General features: G+C 32.5%; 1 protein-coding gene across 1 annotated transcript; it reads left to right on the top strand.

The window, feature by feature from the left end:
- The first annotated feature begins 4,173 nt into the window (after positions 1-4,173).
- Positions 4,174-7,649, top strand: LOC139849080 (probable hexokinase-like 2 protein). The gene is made up of 9 exons (XM_071838752.1): positions 4,174-4,445; positions 4,551-4,701; positions 4,808-4,984; positions 5,114-5,188; positions 5,964-6,113; positions 6,212-6,310; positions 6,401-6,531; positions 6,611-6,692; positions 7,167-7,649. The coding sequence occupies exons 1-9, from the start codon at positions 4,174-4,176 to the stop codon at positions 7,647-7,649; spliced, it is 1,620 nt and encodes a 539-aa protein (XP_071694853.1).
- The last annotated feature ends 20,119 nt before the right edge of the window (positions 7,650-27,768 follow it).

Genomic DNA, 27,768 nt, shown 5'->3' with positions numbered 1-27,768 from the left:
TATATATATATATATATATATATATATATATATATATATATATATATATATATATATATATATATATATATATAACTTAAGATTCGTGAATCGTCAAAAATAGTCACAGGGTAATTTAATATATGAAAGCAGTTCAAAATTTTTGAAACTCAACATTACAGACTTTGCTTATCGTGTCGGAAATATATAAAGATTAAGTTTAAATTTGGTCGGAAATTCCCGGGTCATCACATCTTATAAAGGAATCTCCGGGTATGTTTGACTTATGTGCTTATTCTGATGCTAATTGGGGTAAGTGCTTAGTATCTAGAAGATCTGTTTCAGGCTATTGCATGTACTTGGGTGGTTCCTTAATTGCCTGGAAAAGTAAAAAACAACCCACTATCTCAAAGTCCTCAACTGAATCTGAATACAGATCATTAGCTACTACCACTTATGAGATCATGTGGGTAGTTAAGCTACTTGCAGATCTAAAAGTAAAAAACCTGCTACATGTCAATCTTTATTGTGATAATAAGTCCGCCCTTTTACTGGCTGCTAACCCCATTTTTCATGAAATTTCAAAACATTCGAAATCGATGTTCATATTGTTAGAGAGAAAATATTTCCGGTTTAATAAAAACAAGTTATATTGATACTGATAATCAGGTAGCAGACATCTTTATCAAAGCTTTAGGCAAGGCTCCACATAACTTCTTATGCAATAAACTTGGGATAATTAATATTTACAAAGATAAGATTGATGGAGGATGTTAAATTATAAGTATATATCATTGTCAATCTTCTCCTCTCTTTTTTTTTTTTTTTTTTCATTTATTATGACTTTTTATGCGATGTGTCTAAGTTGGAATAAATAAAGTTTGGTGTTGGTATTAGTATTCAAGTCAAGGTGTCGTTCCAGCCTTTTTCATTCTTTTTCTTTTATATAAGTTTTTGAGGCTTGAGTTTCAGAAATACTCAAAATCAGCCGTATCATCTCAAAATTAGGGTTTTATCATCTTCATCGTTTTTGTTTCATACTCAAAGTAATCTGTAGTTGATTAATTGTGTGTGTGAGAGATTCTCTTTATTTTCAGAAATCTTCCTGTTGGAGATTGTCTTTGTTTGTTTAATCAATCTATGGGAAAGAATAGATTAAGTTGTTATAATTCGTGTTCGTATTTTCTTCGAGATGCTTCAGTTGGTTTAATCTTTTAGTTATATTACTATTATTACAAGTGAAAGTATGTTGTCATAGCCAAGTTTCTTTAACCACTAAATTTTGAAGTTCTTGATGTTGTGACGACTTATACAAAATTGCGTTATCCAATCGAGATCAATTTTATCAATAGAAAACATCGGTCGTGCCCATATAAATAATCCTTTATAAGATTGAGTAGTTGGAATGATCAACAATTTAATTTTATTTTTAGTAATTCTCAATTGTTAATGTAAGGTAGAATGTATTAAGCAAGGTTGCAAAATTCGCTATTCGGAGATTAATCGGTCGGGACTTTGGAAAGATTAATCGGCAATTCGGGGATTAATCGGGGATTAATCGGATTGTACTGTATACATTTAAATATTAAATTTTAAAAATTATATGTGTAATTAAAGGAAAAAAATCATAAATATAAAAATAAACTTTAACATAATTGTCTAAAATTGTTCATTTTGCTCCAAAACTATAAAAATATAGTTTAAATTAATGTTAAAATGTTAACCATTTTTTTACTTTAACCGATTTTGGTTATTAAATTCGGTTTGACCCAACAATTCACGTTGACCGTTTAATTAAACGAATTTTTAGAAATCGGAATGGATTGCTCGTAAAAATAATTAATCGGAGATTAATCGGCTTGTAATCGGGTTTTTTACAACACTGGTATTAAGTATACATGGAATCTTTCTAAAGCTGAGTTGTATCATATAGTATACTCAGTTACTCACACACACCTTATCAGATAAATGTCAATGATATTTTATAGATATAGATACTAAAAGATTTTTTTTATTTTTTATTTTTTATTTTTGAACAGCCCTACATACTAAAAGTGGGGGATTATCTTGCGTTTAGTTGTACAACTAGTTAAAAGACCAGTGAATTCACGAGTTTGTTTAAATGAAATATATAACAAAAAGTTAAAAATTGATGTGGTCCAGCGGTTGGTGGCCTGCCTCTTTTAGAGGAGGTTAGAAGTTCGACCCCCGTTGGCTATATTTTAACCCATAGTTTAATCTCTGCCATGAAATTCCACCCATGACACATTTTTCACATCGCGTTAGGGGTAAAGGGAGGGGGGTCCCTCTGGGTAATCCTAACGGCTATCCAAAAAAAGTACATTACATTGCATTAACACTCTAAATGGGTCAAAGTCATTACATGGTAAAAAAAAATAAAAATTAATGGGTCTATATTCCCATGAGCAAAACCTTGTTTTATAAACTTTTTTAATATGTAGGTAAAATGGTGCTAACTTCATGAACATAATACAACACGAGATATGTGTACATGTATACAAACCTAAAAATTAAATGGATCAAAATAGAATATGGGTAAAAAACCATACAAAACACAGACAAAATATATAATACTGCATTGGTTCAACATATAGATCATAAGACAATTAAATGATTCAACACAAGGATTATAAGGCAATCAAATAATTCAGCATCACATATTAAAACATATCACTAATGTTTAGCTATTAATCAAACGTCACACTAAATAAAAGTTATGTTATAAGCACGTCTAGAAACGTTTGTAAGGATTAACTGAATAATCTACTTAGATTTACACTTTGATATTATAATGTACCATATAAACGCCATTTTGCAACTACCCAATGAAAGGCACTCAAGATCACATAAAAAATGGAGCATAGGTTTGACTTAATAGGTCATAATAATATTTGGAGTAAATATATTACACATTGCCCAGTATCTTAGATTTACACTTCGTTTTGTTTCATCTCGGAGAGGTTCGGGACTAGTTAGCGTTTCTTGGTTGTCTTGTATAGGTTATGTTTGCTGTCTTCGAGCCTTGGTCGTGGATGTTAGTTATGTTCCTTTGTTTTCTTGTCTCTCTTCGAGATCAAGATTTGTTATGGGCTGTATCATCTCGCGTAATGGGCTGTTTGCCCAGTATCTTTGTAATGGGCTGTATCATCTCGCGTTGTAATGGGCCGGGCTCATACCTGGTTCCTTTTCGTGCTCAATATAATTCTTGGTTTTCGAAAAAAATAATATATAGTGTCGAACCAATTCAACATCGCACCAAGAAATAAAACTAATTCAATTTTAATTAATTTGTACAGTAAAAGAAAATAATACTCTATAAGAACATGGATCCATAAGAACATGGATCCAAAACATCACCAATGGTAATCAAATACTCGTATGTAGTAGCTCTACACCACCAGATGACATCGCTATCGCTAATAGTACTCAAATATGTAGTAGCTTTATACCAACAGAAAACATTACAGATTCAACACAAGGATCATAAAACAACTGCAATCCGTATCTGCAATCAAAGAAAAATATAACAAAGAAGAAAACTTTATAAACAATTAGATTAGTATTCACATGTTAGTTATAAGCCCAATAATCAAGAACAATTCGTCAAGACTAAATTCAAATTTGAAAACTATTTTTCATTAGTCCGTAAACTAATAAAAGGATGCAACTGCATGAATTTAACAACTTTAGGCAAGTTTAAGAGTATGGATATGGTGTCTCGGTCATTATCTCGGTAACACGCGGTACGCACCAAGTTACAAGCATGTGCTTGGTGCATGGTGCATGGTGAGGAAATATGTTTGTAATTACGATTTTTTTGAGAGGATGTTATTAAAATTAAAATATTTTTGAAAATAGAGACATTATTCATAATATGTGGCTCATCTAGAACTGGGCTTTAGTTATTACTGTATTTTACTTAATAGGCCCATTAAGTCAATCAAGCCAACTAAAAGAAACGGTTGCATTAGAGAAGGGACATAGGACTCGTTCATGCCATAAAAATCGCTCTTCCATTCTGTTATTCAATCATCATTATCATTTCATTTTAATGAACGATTCTCGTTTTCTTCTTCTGGATCCAGTAACATCAACAAACATTTTTTTTTTTCTTTTCAAAATTAACGGAAATAGAATACTCTCGATCAAACACATATCTCATAAAAATTGGAAATGAGGAAAGAAGTGGTTGTTTTAGCGGTGACGACGGTCTCAACGGTGGTGGTTGCCGGAGTTTTGTTTGTTCGCTGGAAGAAACGTGACGAGAGACGGTGGAGACAAACGCAACGAATTCTACGTAAATTCGCTAATGATTGTGCAACTCCTGTACCGAAACTATGGCACGTTGCATTTGATTTAGTCTCCGATATGCAAACTAGTCTCTCCGATCAATCTCAAACTGATTACGTCATGCTTCCGTCATTCACTTCTTCTCTTCCCAACGGGTACGTATTTCATATCATCAACATTGTACGTATTTATATTACATGATACGGACTATTTGGTTTTCTATTGATTTTAATTATGCTTTTATTTTTTTGGTGTTTTAGTACGGAAGAAGGTTTATATTACGGTGTGAATCTACACGAAGATAGTTTTCAAATGTTACGCACACGGCTTAATGGAAAAAAGGAACCGATAACAGATTTAGATAAAGAAGAGGTTAAAATACCTCATGAAATCATTTCGGGCACGTATAAGGTTTGTTTGTACTAACAGAATTTACAATTTTTTGCTTATTAGGGAACGCGGTATAATATTGTATCATATATAAATAGATTTATTGTAATGCTGTGAACTGTTTCAGGAAATATTTGATTACATAGCGTTGAAACTGGCAATGTTTATTTCGATAAACACACAAACAAATCCGGTCACACCGAAAGGAAATTTGGGATTCACGGTTTCGTTTCCTTTACATGAAGGGCCTGCAGCAGCTGGTGGAAATGTATTAAGATGGAAGGCTTTTCCATTTAATGAAGCAGTTGAGTTCATATTTACCCTTTTCTATTTGAAAATAAAATGTTTGTTTTGAACTCGTTACGCGTACGAATGTAAATTGGTTTATGAATATGTGAATTTTTCATTAGAATTAATACTTATATTAGACCAGGCAGGGAAAGAGTTAGCACATGATTTCAATGAGACGTTGGAAAAACATGGAATCGAGTTGCGGGCTTCTTCTTTGGTAAGTTTTGTTTGTTTATTTGTAAATTTCGTTATGTTAACATTCATGTTTTTCATTGATCAACCAAGAAATAATACAAGATATATATAGTACAAGAGACAAGCAATAAGTGACAATAATAAAAGGAACACTCAAGGGTTGAAACCATCTGTTAACATCCCCCGCAGTTGGAGCGGGAGGAGAACGGACGCTCAAACTGGATCATTTTTGTTCTCTCATTTATTGCACCGAATAGATTGATGTTCGTTAATTTTGTTGCATCTTGCTTGACTGCGTTTCCTTTTCCGTAACGATGTATTTTTTTCGTCGTGGCTTGCATGGCCTAAGGATTGAGTAGGACTTCAGCAGACAACATTGTCGACGATACCAATGCTCTTCAGCGCTCCAAAAAAGATTATTTTGATCACTTATTCTTTTTATTTGGGGTTTGGAACCTAGTCAAGCTAGGCGGCTCATCCCCACGCCGATTATTCTTATTATTCAAAGTAAGAGAAAAAAAAAAAGTAAAGAAACGTAGCCATGCGAGAAGACATGGCTAGGTGATTGCCATTGAGAGAGGTGGTTCAACCTGGATCGTAGTGCTCGGATACCATGTTAACATTCATGTTTTTCATTGATCAACCAAGAAATAATACAAGATATATATAGTACAAGAGACAAGCAATAAGTGACAATAATAAAAGGAACACTCAAGGGTTGAAACCATCCGTTAACACATTAGTTAAGTTCATAATTTAACCTACGAATGTTCGTTCATTTGTTACTGTGATTGCAGGTAGATGCTACGTTAGGGGATTTAGCAGGGGGTCGATATTTCAACAAGGATTGTGTGGCTGCGGTTACGTTGGGGCTAGCTACTAATGCTGTTTATTTGGAATCGGCTGAGTTCGTTCCAAATGGAAATCTACAAAAATCTAAAGAAATGGTTGTGATACAGTGAACCTCCATTTATTTATTTGATATGATGTTGAAAGCTTTATAAATACAACATTGTGTTTTATATAAGAATGTTTACTATTTCAGGTTATTGATATGCAATGGGGCAATTTCAATACTCCACATCTTCCTATAACTCAATTTGACATGGACTTAGACTCTGAAAGCTCGAATCCAGGATCTCGGGTAAATAATAATCTTGATAAAAGTACTCTTGTTTTATTCGGTTTTCAGGGACATCGGTTGTTAAATAAATAAGTTATTTCTGATGTTCAGATATTTGAGAAACTCATTGGAGGTAGATATCTAGGAGAAGTGGTTAGAAGAGTTTTACTTAAAATGGCGAATGAAACTGCATTATTTGGAGAAACTGTTCCTGCTAAACTGAAAACGCCTTACATATTGAGGTATAGTTGTATTAAAAGATTATTATTATTAGTCTGTGTTACGATTGAAACTTGTTAGCCTAAACAATGTGCTTGACAGGTCGCCTGATATGGCTGCAATGCATCAAGACACATCAGAAAACCGCGATGCTATCCAGGAGAAGCTTATGCAAGTTTTTGGGGTAAATATACCTAGGCCCTAACAAACGGGTCGGGTTAGGTCAAAGATCAAATGGGTTTGGGTTGAAACGAGTCATGGGTCAAAACGGGTCAGCTTTTATATGGGTCAAAATTGTTGGGTTGAGACCCGGTTCGGGTTGGGTCGAGACCATTTTTCAACTAGATTATTTGAGTCGGGTTGGATCAAGACTCTGTTTAAGTTTTCCTTTTTTGCGTTTTGCAGTCTTGTTTCAGTTTCGTGTTATGGTTTTCATTTTATTTGATTTAGTTTTGCGTTTCAGTTATCAGTTTTGGAATTCAGTTTTTAGTTTTCAGATTTGCATTTCAGTTTTCAGTTTCGCATTTGGATTTAATGTTTACAGTTCATTTATTTACTAAATAACAAAACCATAAATAACCAAACAGTATCTTAAATAATATAAACGGGTACTAAAAAATTGTTATTAAATTCTATTTTTTGTTTTTTGAAATGATAGATTGCCTACACGAGTCTAGCAGTGAGAGAAATCGTGGCTGAAGTGTGTGACGTAGTAGCAGAACGAGGAGCGCGTCTTGCAGGAGCGTGCATTGTCGGAATAATGAAAAAACGAGGGAGAATTAATGATAAAAAGAGTATAGTGATAATCGAAGGGGGATTATACGAACAATATAGAGTTTTTCGAAATTTGCTACATAGCAGTGTATGGGAGATGTTAGGGAGCAAATTATCTGATAATGTGATCGTGCAACACGCTCATGGCGGATCTGGAGCTGGTGCCATTTTTGTTGCGGCTGCACAGTCGCAACACCACAAGGACGATGACATCAGCCCTTCGTTCTCTGCTCATGAAAACGACGATGATGATGATAATGATGATGATATGCATGAATCGAGGGATGATGATAAAATGGTGTCAATGGCGGAGACTAGTGATCAATCAAGTGATGATAATGATAATAATGATAATGATGATGAGTAAAAAAGAGATCAAAATCTGTTGGTTTAAGATGGTTTTATGATAATTTTGTCAGAAGTTGCAAAATCGGTATGGATTAAGAAGTTTATTACTGTAATTTTATTTATTTATTTTTTTTGTATGAATTTTAAGTGTGATAGAATGTCTGATAATCTTATATGACTTCATGAAAGTATATTGTTATTGATTTGCTGTGCCAAAGTTGGTATTCACACTTATGATGGAATTGATGATTTGGGCCTAAATGTTTTGGGTTAAAAGTGTTGTATAGCTAAAAATTGGATCACAAGATTATTGTTTTAATGAACCCAATATATGTTTTACAGATGTGTATGATTTTTATTATTATTATTTCGATGTATTATGTATTATTGTTTACTAGTACTAGTATAGTTTCGTTTGTTTGTTACAGTAAATCACAAATTATAGTAATACTTGTATCCGTGACGTTCATGATTAAGATAATTGTATCAAATAACAAATAGATCATGAATTTGGAAGCTCTGCTTTATGCTTTATGACCACTCAAACTTAGAACCTCTTACATTGTCTTCATATGTCATAATACAACTACATCAAGTGAACCTCAAACTTTGTTAGATGGTGTAATGCTTGTCAATGAAGTGATTCATCATGCTAAGAAATCAAACTCCAATCTTAATACTCAAGCTCGACTTCTCAAAGGCGTATGATGCGTGTCTCATGATTTCGTTTTGGAAGTCTTGGATCGTATGAGGTTTAGCCAAAGATTTATATCATCGATCAAATGTTGCATATCCGGCATCAATTTTTCGATTCTTTTAAACAGGTCTACCTCAAAAGAAGGTGTAATGTTTTGGGGAATATGACAAGGTGATCCTTTCTCCTCCTTTTATTTATTTTAGTTGCAGAAGTTTTAAGTAAGATGCTTTCCATGGATTTATGTAATGGTTCACTCCAAGGTTTCAAAGTGAATGATAATAAAAGAGTGAATCATTCTCAATTTGTGGAAAAAAGAAAAAGTTACAACCTCAATTATTCCTGACTTGGTAGAAATTTTTTACTCTATGGTTTTGGACCTTTTGGTTAGTTTGAACCTTGTAAGCAAAGGGAAATGACCCTTTTAGGATAAAGTCTTAGGACCCATGAAAAGGACATAAGCTGAAAGCATTGTGATAACAACACAATTAGTTCATAAAGGTTGTCCTATACATTGTTTTATTGAGACAAAACTATATATAGTATAATATATCCCGTATTACTATACTATTATTCTTATTCATATCATATATTTTATATTTTATATATTATATAATTTATTGAATAGCAATTTAGGAACACCCAGAGTGGACTAAACCACTCCCGATGTCGCATAGCCCGCCCCCAACTGCTAGCAGGAAAAAACCCAGTCCAATCCGAGGACATGGACGGTAAACACGCCCTCCCCCACTGCCCCTGCAATGCGATGTGCGGAAATAACCCTTGGGTGGAATTCAGGGGTTGATGGGCAAACTTGTGTGCAATGTTGCACTTCAAGGAAGTCGAACTTCTGGTCTTTCTAGGCAGGTCATTACCACACGAGTTATAAATTTTTATATTTTATATTTTATATTTTAAGTTTATATGATATGATATTCTATTCTATTGTCTTGCATACACATGCATTAAAGTCATCCCAAAACCCTTTGTAAGAGTGTTTTGATTGGATGTTGGATGATTCTTTTCAAGGGTCCAATATTCTAATTTTTTAAAATGATATCTACAATCGATTAATAACCTAATAATATTGAAGCCATGTCAACCTTACGTTGTATTTCATGTAATAGTGGTCTGTCTCTTTTATAGAGAGGTCAGGAGTTCGATTTTCGGAGGGTGCAACATTGCACACAAAGTTACCCCTTGACCAATGAATTCCACCCTAAGGGCGCACATCGTATTGCGGGAGAAGTGGGGGAAGGAGTTTTATCGTCCATGCTTTGGGATTGGACCGGGTTTCCTCCTAGGCAGTAGTTGATGGCGGATTATGCAACTGAGGGAGATAAATGCGTGAGTGGTTAAGTCCCTCTGGATGATCCTGTACTGCTAATCAAAAATAAAAAAATTGAAGCGATGTCAGACACTGATGTGCTGCGTACGGTTACTTTTATTCTCGACGCCTGTCGTTGTTGGTAACGGCGGAGGTGAGATCTGCTATCATGCATCATATATTACTAGGTTTTAAATTTATATTTTGTTGGGTCTCAAAATATATTATACTACCTAACTTATATTTAAGCAAGTGGTAATATGACATGAGGTCATTCGACGAGCATTTAAACTGGATACGTTAACATTCTCTTTTAATAAAATCACATCCCAAGTTAAGTAGGTTGGTAGATTTTTATTATATTATATTATATATATATATATATATATATATATATATATATATATATATATATATATATATATATATATATATATATATATATATATATATATAGTTACTACACAACCAACTCAAAAATAATACGTCAAAATATGCGAAAGTTGTCGTATATATAGATAGGATGATGTTATAAGTGGTTATTGAACTTTTTAAAGGATGATTAATCGAAAATATTAATAATATAGATTGTAATTGATTATCTAGTAGATTTTATTGTAAACTTAAAGCCCTCCTAAATCGGTCCGGTTCCAATTGAAAATGTCACTGCAAATCTTTAAGCCAACGGTGATTCTGACTGTAGGGTTGCTTACCTGTCCCCGGCACCGCTCTCTCTAGTAGAGAATACAGGCGGCCTGCAATAAGGATATCCGAATAAGACGGTGACCCATTTAATATTACAGTATTTCTTATCAACAAAGTTTTTATTTGATTTTCAAAAGACCATACGAATTACTTATATGAAAATTTAAAGACTGGTATGAGTTTATCATGGGCGTTGAAATTAATCGAGTGCAATGTCCGATCTCCTTTAGGGTGCTATATACTTTTGACTAGAAAAACCTCAATTTCAATCAAACTGTAAATCTCAACCACTACGGCCGGCCATCTCCTTCCATAATTTATATAAATATAATTACATCAAGCTCACCAGAGATGTTAGCAAAGATAATAATGAATTTAAGTTTGAGTATATCATTAACCACACATAATAATGAGAGAGTTAGATATCACCGGAGTTCTTGAAGATAATGAAATCAGCAGCGTCACTTTATATTCTTGAATTTAACACCATTGTTCGTATAAAATAACACTACCATTATAACAGCATCCATTTTTACAACTTTACTTATACATACCAACCGTTTTTAGAACGTGGTCAAGACTTAGCTATTACAATTGTTACTTCTGTATGACTATAGTGTTTTAGTACTTATTTAGGAGAGTAGGTGCGTAGAAACTAGAAGTGAAAACGGTAGAGTGCCGAGTGTGTGTTTTGAGAGGTGTAAGGTGTGTGTTTTTGTGAGCTATCAAAACCTTCTTTTATAATGAACTGGGTCGCCAGTGTTGATGCCTGGGTCGCCAGTTTCAAAACCTAGGTCACCAGTTGTGAAGTACGAGTCGCTAGTTGAAGAATCCGAGTCGCCAGTTAAAAAGTTCGGGTCGCCAGTTAGCTTAACTGGGTCGCCAGTTGTTTAATCTGGGTCGCTATTTGTATTTCCATAGTCACTAGTTGCATCAACTGGGTCTCCACTTGATGTAACTGGGTCGCTAGTTGCAACAACTGGGTCGCCAGTTGGTGTAACTGGTTAGTCAGTTGTGATCTTGCATTCCATGTTGGTCGTATACGGGTTTCTCAAAGTACGTTGTTTAAATACCGGTATATGTTTCGGCTTGAATTTCAGTAGATGCACTTTCTTGAGGTTACTTAGACTTGTAATGGTTACAAAAAATCCCCTGAATCACTTATTGATGTTCCTTGCAGTTGTGTTTGAAGTATAAAGTGATTAGGGTTTTGTGTGTGTTTTAAGTGTGTGTAAGTCTTGAACTATCTTGATTTCTTTAACCGGATGCAGACAGGATCTAGGTCATGGTTAGATCTTTCTGAGTGAGCTTCAATTGAGTGTTGGTTGTAGTGACCCGAACTTTTCCATGTTTATATATATATTAAATGAAATTGATATTTATATGATTAAGTGTTTCCAACATGTTAAGCAATCAAACTTGTTAAGACTTGATTAATTGAAATAGGTTTTATATAGACAATTGACCACCCAAGTTGACCGGTGATTCACGAATGTTAAAACTTGTAAAAACTATATGATGTCATATATATGGATATATATATATATATATATATATATATATATATATATATATATATATATATATATATATATATATATATATATATATATATATATATATATATATATATATATATATATATATATATATATATATATATATATATATATATATATATATATATATATATATATAGTTAACATGGCATTATGATAAGTAAAAATATCATTAAGTATATTAACAATGAACTACATATGTAAAAACAAGACTACTAACTTAAGGATTTCGAACGAGGCATATATGTAACGATTATCGTTGTAACGACATTTAAATGTATATATATCATATTAAGATATATTAATATATCATAATATCATGATAATATAATAATTTAACATCTCATTAGATATAATAAACAATGGGTTAACAACATTAAATGAGATCGTTAACTTAAAGGTTTCAAAACAACACTTACATGTAACGACTAACGATGACTTAACGACTCAGTTAAAATGTATATACATGTAGTGTATTTAGATGTATTAATATACTTTTGGAAGACTTCAAGACATATATCAAAACACTCATACTTAACGAAAATGGTTACAGTTACATTCCCATTCTTTTTTCATCAAGAATTCTAGTCGTATTCATACCCGTATTATACACAGCTACTAGACGTACTTACTATGGGTATATACCAATAGGAACTAGCATGGGATTACACTCTTGATTATGTCATGCATGACTAATCAATTTTAACTTCTACCATGAACTAGTCAACTAACTAGAACTCCTTTTAACCCCACTCACCACTTACCACTCATCATTCACTCCATTTCACTTCCAATTCTCTTTCTAATTCTCTCTCAACACACACACACACACACACTTATGAATAAATTTTTCCAGTAGCTAATCATCATCTTCATCAAAAATTACTTCAAGAATCAAGCTATAATCATCTTAGGAAGAACACTTCAAGAACATTTCGAAAATCCTTTCAAGTTTACTAGTTTACTTCCAAGCTTTCTAATCCATTCCAAGTAATCATCTAAGATCAAGAAACCTTTGTTATTTACAGTAGGTTATCTTTCTTATTCAAGGTAATATTCATATTCAAACTTTGATTCAATTTCTATAACTATAAACTATCTTAATTCGAGTAAAAAAGTCTTACTTGAACTTGTTTTGTGTCATGATCCTACTTCAAGAACATTCAAGCCATCCAAGCTCCTTTGAAGCTAGATCATTTCTTGTCACTTCTAGTAGGTTTACCTACTAAACTTGAGGTATTAATGATGTTCATAACATCATTCGATTCATATATATAAAACTATCTTATTCGAAGGTTAAACTCGTAATCACTAGAACATAGTTTAGTTAATTCTAAACTTGTTCACAAATAAAAGTTAATCCTTTAAACTTGACTTTTAAAATCAACTAAACACATGTTCTATATCTATATGATATGCTAACTTAATGATTTAAAACCGGAAAACACGAAAAATACCGTAAAATCGAATATACGCCGTCGTAGTAACACCACGGGCTGTTTTGGGTTAGTTAATTAAAAACTATGATAAACTTTGATTTAAAAGTTGTTCTTCTGGGAAAATGATTTTTCTTATGAACATGAAACTATATCCAAAAATCATGGTTAAACTCAAAGTGAAAGTATGTTTTCCAAAATGGTCATCTAGACGTCGTTCTTTCGACTGAAATGACTACCTTTACAAAAATGAATTGTAACCTGTATTTCCGACTATAAACTTATACTTTTTCTGTTTAGATTCATAAACTTAATTTCAATATGAAACCATAGAAACTTGAAACACTCAAAATGGATTTAAAACGAAGAAGTTATGGGTAAAACAAGATTGGATATTTTTGCTTGTCCTAGCTAACTTATATTGTATTATACATGTATTCTAATATATTATGTAATCTTGGGATACCATAGACACGTATGCAAATGTTTTGACATATCATATCGACCCATCTATATATATTATTTGGAACAACCATAGACACTCAATATGCAGTAATGTTGGAGTTAGCTATACAGGGTTGAGGTTGATTCCAAAAATATATATACTTTGAGTTGTGATCTAGCCCGAGACGTGTATACACTGGGTCGTGGATTGATTCAAGATAATATATATCGATTTATTTCTGTACATCTAACTATGGACAACTAGATGTAGGTTACTAACGAGGACATCTGACTTAATAAACTTAAAACAGTAAAACGTATTAAAAATGTTGTAAATATATTTTGAACATACTTTGATATATATGTACATATTTGTTATAGGTTCGTGAATTGACCAGTGGCCAAGTCTTACTTCCCGACGAAGTAAAAATCTATGAAAGTGAGTTATAGTCCCACTTTTAAAAATCTAATATTTTGGGATGAGAATACATGTAATTTTATAAATGTTTTACGAAATAGACACAAGTAAATGAAACTACATTATATGGGTGAATGATCGAAGCCGAATATGCCCCTTTTTAACTTGGTAGCCTAAGAATTTGGGAACAGACCCCCAAATTGACGCGAATCCTAAAGACAGATCTATCGGGCCCAACAAGCTCCATTCTGAAATTTGGAATGCTTTAGTACTTAGATTTTATCATGTACGATGGGTGTCCCGGAATGATGGGGATATTCTATATGCATCTTGTAAATGTCAGTTACCAGGTGTTCACCATATGAATGATTTTTATCTCTATGTATGGGATGTATATTGAAATATGAAATCTTGTGGTCTATTACTATGATTTGATAATATATAGGTTAAACCTATAACTCACCAACATTTTTGTTGATGTTTTAAGCATGTTTATTCTCAGGTGATTATTAAGAGCTTCCGCTGTTGCATACTAAAATAAGGACAAGATTTAGAGTCCATGCTTGTATGATATTATGTAAAAACTGCATTCAAGAAACTTATTTTTGATGTAATATATTCTTATTGTAAACCATTATGTAATGGTCGTGTGTAAACGGTATATTTTAGATTATCATTATTTGATAATCTACGTAATGCTTTTTAAACCTTTATCGATAAAATAAAGGTTATGGTTGTTTTAAAAATGAATGCAGTCTTTGAAAAACGTCTCATATAGAGGTCAAAACCTCGCGACGAAATCAATTAATATGGAACGTTTATAATCAATTTGAATGGGATATTTCAGTTGGTATCAGAGCGTTGGTCTTAAAGAACCAGAATTTTTGCATTAGTGTGTCTTACCGAGTTTGTTAGGATGCATTAGTGAGTCTGGACTTCGACCGTGTTTTTCTTCAAAAAACGATTGCTTAACTTTTTTGTTGGAAACTATATATTATTAACATGTAATTATTATGTGATATATTAACCTCTTAATGTGTTTGATATTGTGTGATAGATGTCTACCACTAGTACAAATCCCATCGACTCACCTAATAATAATGAAGAGTCGAATATACTTTGGGAAGATTCACAAATTCCCGAAGAGGAACCGGAAGAGGAGGAACCAGAAGAAGAGGAACCAGAAGAGGAGGAATCGGAAGAGGAGGAACCGGAAGAAGAAGAAGTTCCGGAAAAAGAAATATTGATACCTACAGTAAATCGTTTAAATAAAAGAAAATCCTCAACCAACGGACCAAAGTTAAAAATGGTCAATGGTGTTTCCGCCGAGAAAGCAAAATATTGGGAAGATTACCAATTTTCCGATGAATCGGATCCCGATGAGGATTCTGATGATGTTATAGAAATTACCTCTACCCAATTTAATATAGCAAAAGAAAATAATAAGGGAAAAGGTATAAAAATAGAGAAACCTGATTCCAACCCCGATGAGCTTTACATGTATCGGCAACATCCGTATTTCCTAAAGTGTAACAATAACCCGGGAACCTCTAAACCACCAAGTTTTTCTAAACCATTGTGGAAAACGACAGCTCGTATTAGGGAACACCATATATCCCTAGAAAATTAGGAAAGCGAACCAAGTCCGAAGAAGAAGAAACCAGTGATTCAGATTAGGGAGTTGTAATCATGTTGTGTATTACATGTATTGTAGTGTGCTTGTACTTTTATGTTCTATGTAAAAATTGCTTGTATTGTTTGTTATTTATCTTTTACAAATCTAATCCTTGTCTATTTTACAGTATAAAAACAAAATGGACGTTAAGGGTAGACAACCGAATATTTTAGAGAACCTACCAGAGGATATGATTGAGGAAATCTTGTCTAGAGTCGGTCGGAATTCATCAGCACATTTAGTTATGGCAAAATTAACTTGTCAAACATTTGAAAGACTTTCCAGAAATGCCTTAGTTTATAAAAGGCTTTCCTTTGATAGGTGGGGTATATCACATTGGGGAGACCGTAAGTTACGCCGTGTTTTCTTTAAAGCGTTAAATGCGGGGAACCCAAATGCAATTTTACGCTACGGGTTAAGAACCTATTTTGACTCAACATATCCCAACATAGGATTTCACGAGTTAGAAAGAGCTTTTAACATGCAACATAAAGAAGTATGTTATGCTTACGGGTTAGTGATGTTCGCTTCTTACCAAAGTGAGAAAAAGAACATCGGATTACAACTTTTAAATAAAACCTTTCCACAAGTGACGGATTCAGTAGTTGAGGTGAGAAACAAGGTTTTTAGATTGCTACGAGGCTGTTAGGCATTACGAATCCCTCGTCCTTTTGACGACATTACAACATGCTGCCTAGCCAATGGTCATAACGGTTACTTTCCACAATGTAGTGACCCGAACTTTTCCATGTTTATATATATTAAATGAAATTGATATTTACATGATTAAGTGTTTCCAACATGTTAAGCAATCAAACTTGTTAAGACTTGATTAATTGAAATAGGTTTCATATAGACAATTGACCACCCAAGTTGACCGGTGATTCACGAACGTTAAAACTTGTAAAATCTATATGATGACATATATATAATTATATATATAGTTAACATGATATTATGATAAGTAAGTATCTCATTAGGTATTTTAACAATGAGTTATATACATAAAATTGAGTTTATTGAATTATGAAACTCGAAACGATATATATAACGATTATCGTTATAACAACGTCTTACTAAATACATATGAATCATATTAAGATATTAATACACTATGTTTAATCATGATAAATGATAAGTAAACATGTCATTAAGTGTATTAACAATGAACCACATATGTAAAAACAAGAGTACTAACTTAATGATTTCGAAACGAGACATACATGTAACGATTATCGTTGTAACAACATTTAACTGTATATATATCATACTAAGATATATTAATATATCATAATATCATGATAATGTAATAATTTAACATCTCATTAGATATAATAAACATTGGGTTAACAATATTTAACATGATCGTTAACTTAAAGGTTTCAAATCAACATTTACATGTAACGACTAACGATGACTTAATGACTCAGTTAAAATGTATATACATGTAGTGTTTTAATATGTATTAATACACTTTTGAAAGACTTCAAGACACTTATCAAAATACTTCTACTTAACAAAAATGCTTACAATTACAACCTCGTTCAGTTTCATCAACAATTCTACTCGTATGCACCCGTATTCGTACTCGTACAATACACAGCTTTTAGATGTATGTACTATTGGTATATACACTCTAATGATCAGCTCTTAGCAGCCCATGTGAGTTACCTAACACATGTGGAAACCATCATTTGGCAACTAGCATGAAATATCTCATAAAATTACAAAAATATTAGTAATCATTCATGACTTATTTACATGAAAACAAAATTACATATCCTTTATATCTAATCCATATACCAATGACCAAAAACACCTACAAACACTTTCATTCTTCAATTTTCTTCATCTAATTGATCTCTCTCAAGTTCTATCTTCAAGTTCTAAGTGTTCTTCATAAATTCTACAAGTTCTAGTTTCATAAAATCAAGAATACTTCCAAGTTTACTAGCTCACTTCCAATCTTATAAAGTGATCATCCAACCTCAAGAAATCCTTGTTGTTTACAGTAAGATATCATTATAAATCAAGGTAATACTCATATACAAACTTTGATTCAATTCCTATAACTATAACTATCTTAATTCGAGTGATAATCTTACTTGAACTTGTTTTCGTGTCATGATTCTACTTCAAGAACTTTCAAGCCATCCAAGATCCTTTGAAGCTAGATCATTTATTATCACTTCCAGTAGGTTTACCTACTAAACTTTAGGTAGTAATGATGTTCATAACATCATTCGATTCATACATATAAAACTATCTTATTCGAAGATTTGAAAATGTAATCACTAGAACATAGTTTAGTTAATTCTAAACTTGTTCGCAAATAAACGTTAATCCTTCTAACTTGACTTTTAAAACCAACTAAACACATGTTCTATATCTATATGATATGCTAACTTAATGATTTAAAACTGGAAAACACGAAAAAACACCGTAAAACCGGATATACGCCGTCGTAGTAACACCGCGGGATGTTTTCGGTTAGTTAATTAAAAACTATGATAAACTTTGATTTAAAAGTTGTTCTTCTGGAAAAATGATTTTTCTTATGAACATGAAACTATATCCAAAAATCATGGTTAAACTCAAAGTGGAAGTATGCTTTCCAAAATGGTCATCTAGACGTCGTTATTTCGACTGAAATGACTACCTTTACAAAAATGACTTGTAACTTATATTTCTGACTATAAACCTATACTTTTTATTTTTAGATTCATAAAATAGAGTGCAATATGAAACCATAGCAATTTGATTCACTTAAATCGGATTTAAAACGAAGAAGTTATGGGTAAAACAAGATTGGATATTTTTTTGATTGTTGTAGCTACGGGAAATATTGTAACAATTCTATACAAATCATATCCTAGCTAACTTATATTGTATTATACATGTATTCTAATATATTATGTAATCTTGGGATACCATAAACACGTATGCAAATGTTTTGACATATCATATCGACCCATGTATATATATTATTTGGAACAACCATAGACACTCTATATGTAGTAATGTTGGAGTTAGCTATACAGGGTTGATGTTGATTCCAAAAATATATATACTTTGATTTGTGATCTAGCCTGAGACGTGTATACACTGGGTCGTGGATTGACTCAAGATAATATATATCGATTTATTTCTGTACATCTAACTGTGGACAACTAGTTGTAGGTTACTAACGAGGACAGCTGACTTAATAAATTTAAAACAGTAAAACGTATTAAATAATTGTAAATATATTTTGAACATAATTTGATATATATGTACATATTTGTTATAGGTTCGTGAATCGACCAGTGGCCAAGTCTTACTTCCCGAAGAAGTAAAAATATGTGAAAGTGAGTTATAGTCCCACTTTTAAAATCTAATATTTTGGGATGAGAATACATGCAGTTTTATAAATGTTTTATGAAATAGACACAAGTAATTGAAACTACATTATATGGGTGAATGATCGAAGCCGAATATGCCCATTTTGCTTGGTAACCTAAGAATTAGTAAACCGATCTACTAATTGACGCGAATCCTAAAGATAGATCTATTGGGCCTAACGAACCCCATCTAAAGTACCGGATGCTTTAGTACTTCGATGTTGTTTTTATCATGTCCGAAGGATTTCCCGGAATGATAGGGGATATTCTTACATGCATCTTGTTAATGTCGGTTACCAGGTGTTCACCATATGAATAAATTTTATCTCTATGTATGGGATGTATATTGAAATATGAAATCTTGTGGTCTATTATTATGATTTGATAATATATAGGTTAAACCTATAACTCACCAACATTTTTGTTGACGTTTTAAGCATGTTTATTCTTAGGTGATTATTAAGAGCTTCCACTATTGCATACTAAAATAAGGACAAGATTTGGAGTCCATGCTTGTATGATATTATGTTAAAACTGCATTCAAGAAACTTATTTTTGATGTAATATATTCTTATTGTAAACCATTATGTAATGGTCGTGTGTAAACGGTATATTTTAAATTATCATTACTTGATAATCTACGTAATGCATTTTAAACCTTTATCAAATAAAATAAATGTTATGGTTGTTTTAAAAATGAATGCAGTCTTTGAAAAATGTCTCATATAGAGGTCAAAACCTCGCTACGAAATCAATTAATATGGAACGTTTATAATCAATATGAACAGGACATTTCAGTTGGTATCCGAGCGTTGGTCTTAGAGAACCAGAAATTTGCATTAGTGTGTCTTATCGAGTTTGTTAGGATACATTAGTGAGTCTGGACTTCGACCGTGTTTTCTTTAAAAACGATTGCTTAATACTTTTGTTGGAAACTATATATTATTAACATGTAAATATTATGTGATATACTAACCTCTTAATGTGTTTGATATTGTGTGATAGATGCCTTCCTCTAGTACAAATCCCATTGATTCATCTAATAATAATGAAGAGTCGAATATATTTTGGGAAGATTCACAAATTCCCGAAGAGGAACCAGAAGAGGAGGAACCGAAAGAGGAGGAACCGGAAGAAGAGGAACAGGAAGAGGAGGAATCGGAAGAGGAGAAACTAGAAGAAGAAGAGGTTCTGGAGGAAGAAATATTGATACCTATAGTAAATCGATTAAATAAAAGAAAATCCTCAACCAGCGGACCAAAGTTAATAATGGTCAATGGTGTTTCCGCCGAGGAAGCAAAATATTAGGAAGATTACCAATTTTCAGATGAATCGGATCCCGATTAGGATTCCGATGATGTTATAGAAATTACCTCGACCCAATTTAATAAAGCGAAAGAAAATAATAAGGGAAAAGGTATAAAAATAGAGAAACCCGATTCCAACCCCGATGAACTTTATATGTATCGACAACATCCGTATTTCCTAAAATGTAACAATGACCCAGAAACCTCTAAACCACCAGGTTTTTCTAAACCATTATGGAAAACGAAGGCTCGTATTAGAGGAACACCATATATTCCTAGAAAATTAGGAAAACGAACCAAGTCCGAAGAAGAAGAAACCAGTGATTCAGATTAGAGGGTTGTAATCATGTTGTGCATTATATGTATTGTAGTGTGCTTGTACTTTTATGTTCTATGTAAAAATTGCTTGTATTGTTTGTTATTACGAATCTAATCCTTGTCTATTTTACAGTATAAAAACAAAATGGACGTTAAGGGTAGACAACCGAATATTTTAGAAGACCTACCAGAGGATATGTGATGTGGTAGCGTGGGGGTACGTGATAGTACTATATTTTACTACGAAATACGTTACAAATTACACAAGTTTTAATTATTTATTTACTAATGGGATATACCTAAACCTTGCTACAACACTATAGGCAGTGTACCTAATCGTACAGTAGTGTAGTTTTTAGTAAGTTCGGTTCGTTCCACAGGGAGCGGGCTTATTGCACACTATATTTTTAAACATTTATATTTGTACAAAATATATTATATTAATAATATATAAAAGGGGGTTTTTACCGTTTAATGACCGGTTTGTAGATTTTAAAACTTTAGTCGCAGTTAAAACCGAATGTAAAATAAATATAACTTAATTTAAAAAGTAAAATAAATAACGATAATGAAATTTCGATAAATAAAAGTGCAATAATTAAAAAGTACGATAATTAAAAGTGCAATTAAATACAATAACAATAAATAAAAGTGCAATAATTAGAAGTGCAATTAAATATGAAAATAAAGAAATTATGCTTATTTAAACTTCCATAATCATGATGTTTGACGTGTTGATTTTAGTTTTATGCCCATGGGTTAATTGTCCTTTGTCTTGGATTATTTAATATATCCATACGGATTTGTCCATAATAGTCCATCAGTCATAAATATAAAGAGCGAAAGCCTTCGTCAAATTATTCTTATTCCCGAAGTCAAATATTCCAACTAATTGGGGATTCGAATTGTAACAAGGTTTTAATACTTTGTTTAATGAATACACCAGGTTATCGACTGCGTGTAAACCAAGGTTTTACTACTTTGTTAACAATTACACCAATTACCCTTGAATGTAATTCACCCCTGTTTCAACAAGTCTATTAACTATTAATCCAGTTCCATGTCCAGTAAAATGAATAATTATTGGTATTTATAGATATCCCGCCCACCGTACCCAGTCAGGCGTATGTGGTTATATATAAATACGTCAAATTATAAGTTTGTATATTAAATTAACAAGGTATTGTTTAGTTAATATAAAACCCATTAATAGCCCATAGTCTAATTTCCACAAGTGTCGTTCTTTTATCCAAACCCCAATTATGGTACAAAGCCCAATTACCCAATTTTAATATTTTTAGCCCAACATCATGATTACTTCGGTATTAAATAAACATAATAATAACTTAAGTACGAGACATTAATTTAAAAAGGAGAACATAACTTACATTGAGTATTTATCGCGTAGTGTTACACGGACAGAATTTCGACTTCAAAAACCCGTAAAATAACCTTTACATAACCCGAACTAATCTAATATAAAACTACCCTATAGTATATATATTATATATATATTTATTTATTATTTATTACAGAGTATTATTATTATTATTTTTTATATTTTTACTCGGCAGAATGCATGGCCTTTTATAGGCGTTTTGATTTCTGACAGCTCCGCGAGTCGTGGAGTTTTAAGCCTGCAAACTCCGCGAGTCGTGGAGTTTGAAAATCCAGCTCACATAAATTTGGATCTTAGCTTTACCGACATAATATATAAATAAATATAATATATAAATAATTTTAAGAATTATTTAAATATTATATTATATTTATGTGCATAGTTGACTTGTAATTTTTAGTCCGTTGCGTCAAGCGTTGAGAGTTGACTCATGTCCCGGTTCCGAATTTTTGAACGTCCTTGCGTATTATTTTATATCGTGTACTTTGCATTTCGCAACTTGTACTCTTGTCATTTTTAGACGTTTCTCATCAATAAATTGAACCACTTGGATTGTATCTTGTACATTTGAGCTTTTTGGTCATTTGCGTTTTCAAATCGTCATTTTCGCCTTTTGTCTTCGCACTTATTTAATATAAACGATTACAACTTAAAATAGGACAATTACAACTAAATAATTTACATATTGGGAGGATATTGCTACTAAATATATGTTCATTTGGAGCACTATCAAATATCCCCACACTTGAGGGTTGCTTGTCCTCAAGCAATACATAACTTGAAATAATATAATACATCACACGAATCACTTCTTTATTCTTCACACTTTATACATCAATGATTTTGAGATGGCGGTATAAACAATGATAGTAACGATAGAACCATGGTTAAAGGTGGGTGTGTCATCCACAGTTGCCTCGGGTTTAGGTCAACGACACTTGCAATCAAATAGCCAATTTACTTTCGGTTTCCAAAGCAAAGTGCACATTTGAAAGGCGGTTTACAGTCCCACATGACTATGAAAATTTAGATCCATTAGGAAATTGGATCTTTATGAAAACATTTGATCTTTTGAAAATTCAATCTAGCTTTTATCCTAGACAAGTTTTCCGGAATAACCCTTCACCGGTGTTTGCAAAATATTTTTGTGGGTTGTGTGGGTTTCAGATTTGAAAATTTTAGCTCAACACTTGTGGTTTTGTGTTACCCACTTGCTAACCTTGTATTAGGAAAGCAACACGTCCAGTTCACTTGTCCCGTATATTACCTTTCGATAAACTACCGTCCGGTTGTAAAGGAAAGCGATGAACAAGCAACTGTTAAGGCAATGTCCCGTGACTTGCTTTTGATTATGGTCTATAAACGTGTCGGATGCTAGTACTATCCTTTGTAGGAGCAATAGTAAAGATCATCCTATGATTTTTCGGTCTGGCACAAGGTCCTGTCTTCGACCATGCTATGCAACCACCGTTCTTACGGTTGACACCCGATTTGGTTCAGGTGACCTAATGAATTCCAGGTGAATTCCTAGGATTTTATGTTCAATGGTAATGAACGCATTGAAAATAGGTTTTCAGAAAACAAATCGGTTTGTAATTTTGATCAAAATATTTTCTCGTTCAAGCTCGAGTTTAGATATCATTGAATTCCATGAGTTTGTAATTCTCAATCTTTAAGGTCAATCTCAAGGATTGAGTAATATCAGGCTTAAAAGCTGATTTTTAATCTTTAAGGAGATTATCCTTTCTGGGGATCTGATTATTAGTCTTATCAAGCTAATTTGCACGGTGTCCCCCCATTGTACGAGATAAATCCTTCTCATGGTTAGGATAAATCTGACCACTTGGCGACCCTGTTTGATGCTGAGGTCCGTGGATTTTCTGCTGATTTTAGTGATGACTTTTCTACATTTTTCGTCAACCTACAGCTGGTCTGGACGACAACTTCTTGACCTAAATCAAGAAGCGCGTGTCTTTTTCGGAAGACTTTACTTCCTTTTAATGATGGAATTGATTCATCGTGTAGATCCATCTTTTCTTTTCTTTCATCGGGTAAAATAGTTAATTTAGTCCAAAACAAAAGCACCTGCAATAAACTTTACAGAAACATCGGTTTTTAATTGAATAACTAGGTACATTCTCCCCACACTTAGTTTCTTTCTTTGCCTTTTTATTCTCCTTTATTCCATTTTAAATGAATTCAAGCGTTTTAGGGTGATTCTCCATTTATGTCCTTTCCGAGGTAACGATAATTTCGGTATTAACACCTAATTTTCATCGTTCATAAATATGTATAAACATGATTTTGAATTCATTTAGTTTAAAATTTTTCAAATTTTCACAAAATTTGGTAAATAAACCCAAGTGTAAACCCGAGAGAATTTATAATCCTTCCCCACACTTAAGATCATGCAATGCCCTCATTTGCATGAAATCAGACTCTAATTATAAATTTATGAGGGTGATTAGTGTAGAAAAGTGATTGAAAATACCCAGTTTGTAATTACAAAGCTCGTCGAATGATAGATGGTTCGCCTCATCGTTCATTCCTTCTTGTTTTATCACACATGTTTTTCTTCAAAAACGGTTGCTTTTCTGAACTGTTATCTAAGTTTTGAAAATACGTCTTTTACCCTAACTCATCATGCATTTTTATTAACGAGTTATGCACTAATCCGAACCCCTAATTTAATGTTAAGTGGGGTTAGACTTCCCCACACTTAGCTGACGACATGTGAAGTCGGTAGAATAAGTTCCACGAATTAAAATAGTGAGCCAGTTATTTACACCTCGGGTGGTATAAAATATATCAATGGGTTTAAAGTTTAGACCCACCCGAATATCACTACTTAATTTTTTTTAAGTGTAGCTTTTAGTAAATGGATATGTCTCTTTTCTGGTTCTTGGTCAAATGGATCGATATACACCGACATACATATTTCTATAGGGTGAACAATTCCTAACACTTCCTTTCGTTCATTCTCGGAATCAAAGTTTTCACCTCTATTACCCAATTGGGTGAAATTCGAGGTGTCAATATCTATTACAGCTTGTAGTTCATCTTTGGTAGATGACTCGTCTATTGAGAATATTGGGTTGGAAGGTTGTGGCTGGATTGAAGCAAATTCTTCTTCATTAACGGTACTTATCGGTCCCACCATTTTGGTCTCGGGGGTAAAATTTTCAATGTTATCGTTTTCCCAAGAGTACCAATTTGTCATCCTTACTTCTTCTTCATCCATAGATGGATTGATGATTTCGTCGGTTGAGGCTAATGTGTCGATATGTTGTGAAATTGCTAAAGCTGAATAAAAAGTATCATCGGGATAATTGGTGATTTCGGAGCTCTCGAATTCATCAAAATTCGATGATATGAGATTTTCTTGTACACGACTCCTCAGATCAACAGGTGTGTAATCTGATAGAGTTTTAGCTTACCGATTTACAAACTCTCTCATTTGTTCATTTTGAGCATCAAGTTCTTCGAGTTTGATTTTCATATTGTCTAATAAATTTTCAGACACGTAATTTTCCTCGTCTACTGGTTGTTGAGTTTGGAAATATTCTTGGGAATAATCCCAATTTGAATTGTATTCTTCATAATCATTCCATTCAGGTTCCGTGGATGCGTAATTTTCCATAGAAACGTAATAATAACATTCTCATGTTGAGTGATAATCTCCACAGATTTCACAACCAGTTATTGTTTCGTCATTCGTGATCCAAGATTGACCGAACGAATTGTCATCAACACCCGTTTGAGAGTATTGATTAAATTGATTTCGTATGTCATAAAGAGTTTCCAAGGCCTTGTTTTCAAAATTTTCCATTTTATTGCGATGGCCAAATTTTAGCTACAATGTGGTGCATTCACTAATTATCCTATTAGTTATAAAAAGATAAAAATTATTTAAAGTTATCAAATTAATAGACTTTTCTGCTATTGCCCACGTTTCGAATAGCGAAAAGATGTAGCAGGGAGCCAGAACCCTTTAAATCGGAAGCTCACAACTCAGCCACTAACAAATCCAACTATTACTACGAAGCAGAAAATTTGGATGTCTATCAATTTAACCACTTAAAATAATTTTTCGTTTGGAATTATTAGAGAAGAAGTAGAGAAAATTTCTAAGTCCTAAAACTAGCGTGGCGAGAAATAAGAAAGAAAAAGAGTGCGCGTCGAAAAACGTCGAAAAATAAAAATAAGAAAGATAGCGCGAAAAAATGGCGTCGCAAAATTCTAAAGCACCTAAATCTTAGTCTAAGGAATAAGCACTTAAGGGATTTTACGGCAAAGCCTAAAAATCTAGAAATAAAAATAAGCTACGACAAAATACTAAGCTTAAAACTAGATATGAACGATAAAAATACAAATATTACGATTAACCGATTAAAAAGATACAAAAATAAAAATAAGCTTAAATTTTGATAAAATTATTTATTTTTATAAAAATATTATTTTTATATATTTATTTTATAAAAGTATTAATTTATATATATAAATAAAACTAATTAAAATTAAAAATATAATTTAATTAAAAATTAAAACTAATTATATTAAACTAATAAAGTAATTAGGGTTTAAAAATAATAATAAATAATATTACTCCGTAATTAATGCGAAGTAGGGTTCCTGGGTGCGCCTGTCAGGGTGGCTCAGCGAGTCGTGGAGTTTTAAGCCTGCAAACTCCGCGAGTCGTGGAGTTTAAAAAACGTGTTTTTTTTAATTTTATATTGTTTTTCTAAAAATATATATAAATATATTTATACAAAAATAAATTAAAAATATAGCGTTTCGCCGAGTCCCCGGCAGCGGCGCCAAAAACTTGATGACGTAGCGTGGGGGTATGAAATAGTTTATATTTTTACTAGGAAATACTATTAAATACGTGAAATACCATATATTTTTTATACGAAAAGCGATACAAATTACACAAGTTTTAATTATTTATTTACAAATGGGATATACCTAAACCTTGCTACAACACTATAGGCAGTGTACCTAATCGTACAGTAGTGTAGTTTTTAGTAAGTCCGGTTCGTTCCACAGGGAGCAGGCTTATTGCACACTATATTTTTAAACAATTATATTTGTACAAAATATATTATATTAATAATATATAAAAGGGGTTTTTACCGTTTAATGACCGGTTTGTCGATTTTAAAACTTTAGTCGCAGTTAAAACCGAATGTAAAATAAATATAACTTAATTTAAAACGTAAAATAAATAACGATAATGAAATTTCGATAAATAAAAGTGCAATAATTAAAAAGTACGATAATTAAAAGTGCAATTAAATACAATAACAATAAATAAAAGTGCAATAATTAGAAGTGCAATTAAATATGAAAATAAAGGAATTATGCTTATTTAAACTTCCATAATCATGATGTTTGACGTGTTGATTTTAGTTTTATGCCCATGGGTTAATTGTCCTTTGTCCTGGATTATTTAATATGTCCATACGGATTTGTC

Source organism: Rutidosis leptorrhynchoides, chromosome 5 (assembly GCF_046630445.1).
Source record: "Rutidosis leptorrhynchoides isolate AG116_Rl617_1_P2 chromosome 5, CSIRO_AGI_Rlap_v1, whole genome shotgun sequence".
Taxonomy (NCBI): domain Eukaryota; kingdom Viridiplantae; phylum Streptophyta; class Magnoliopsida; order Asterales; family Asteraceae; genus Rutidosis; species Rutidosis leptorrhynchoides.
The sequence above is the reverse complement of the archived record's forward strand: the minus strand, read 5'-3'. Positions and strand labels throughout refer to the sequence as shown.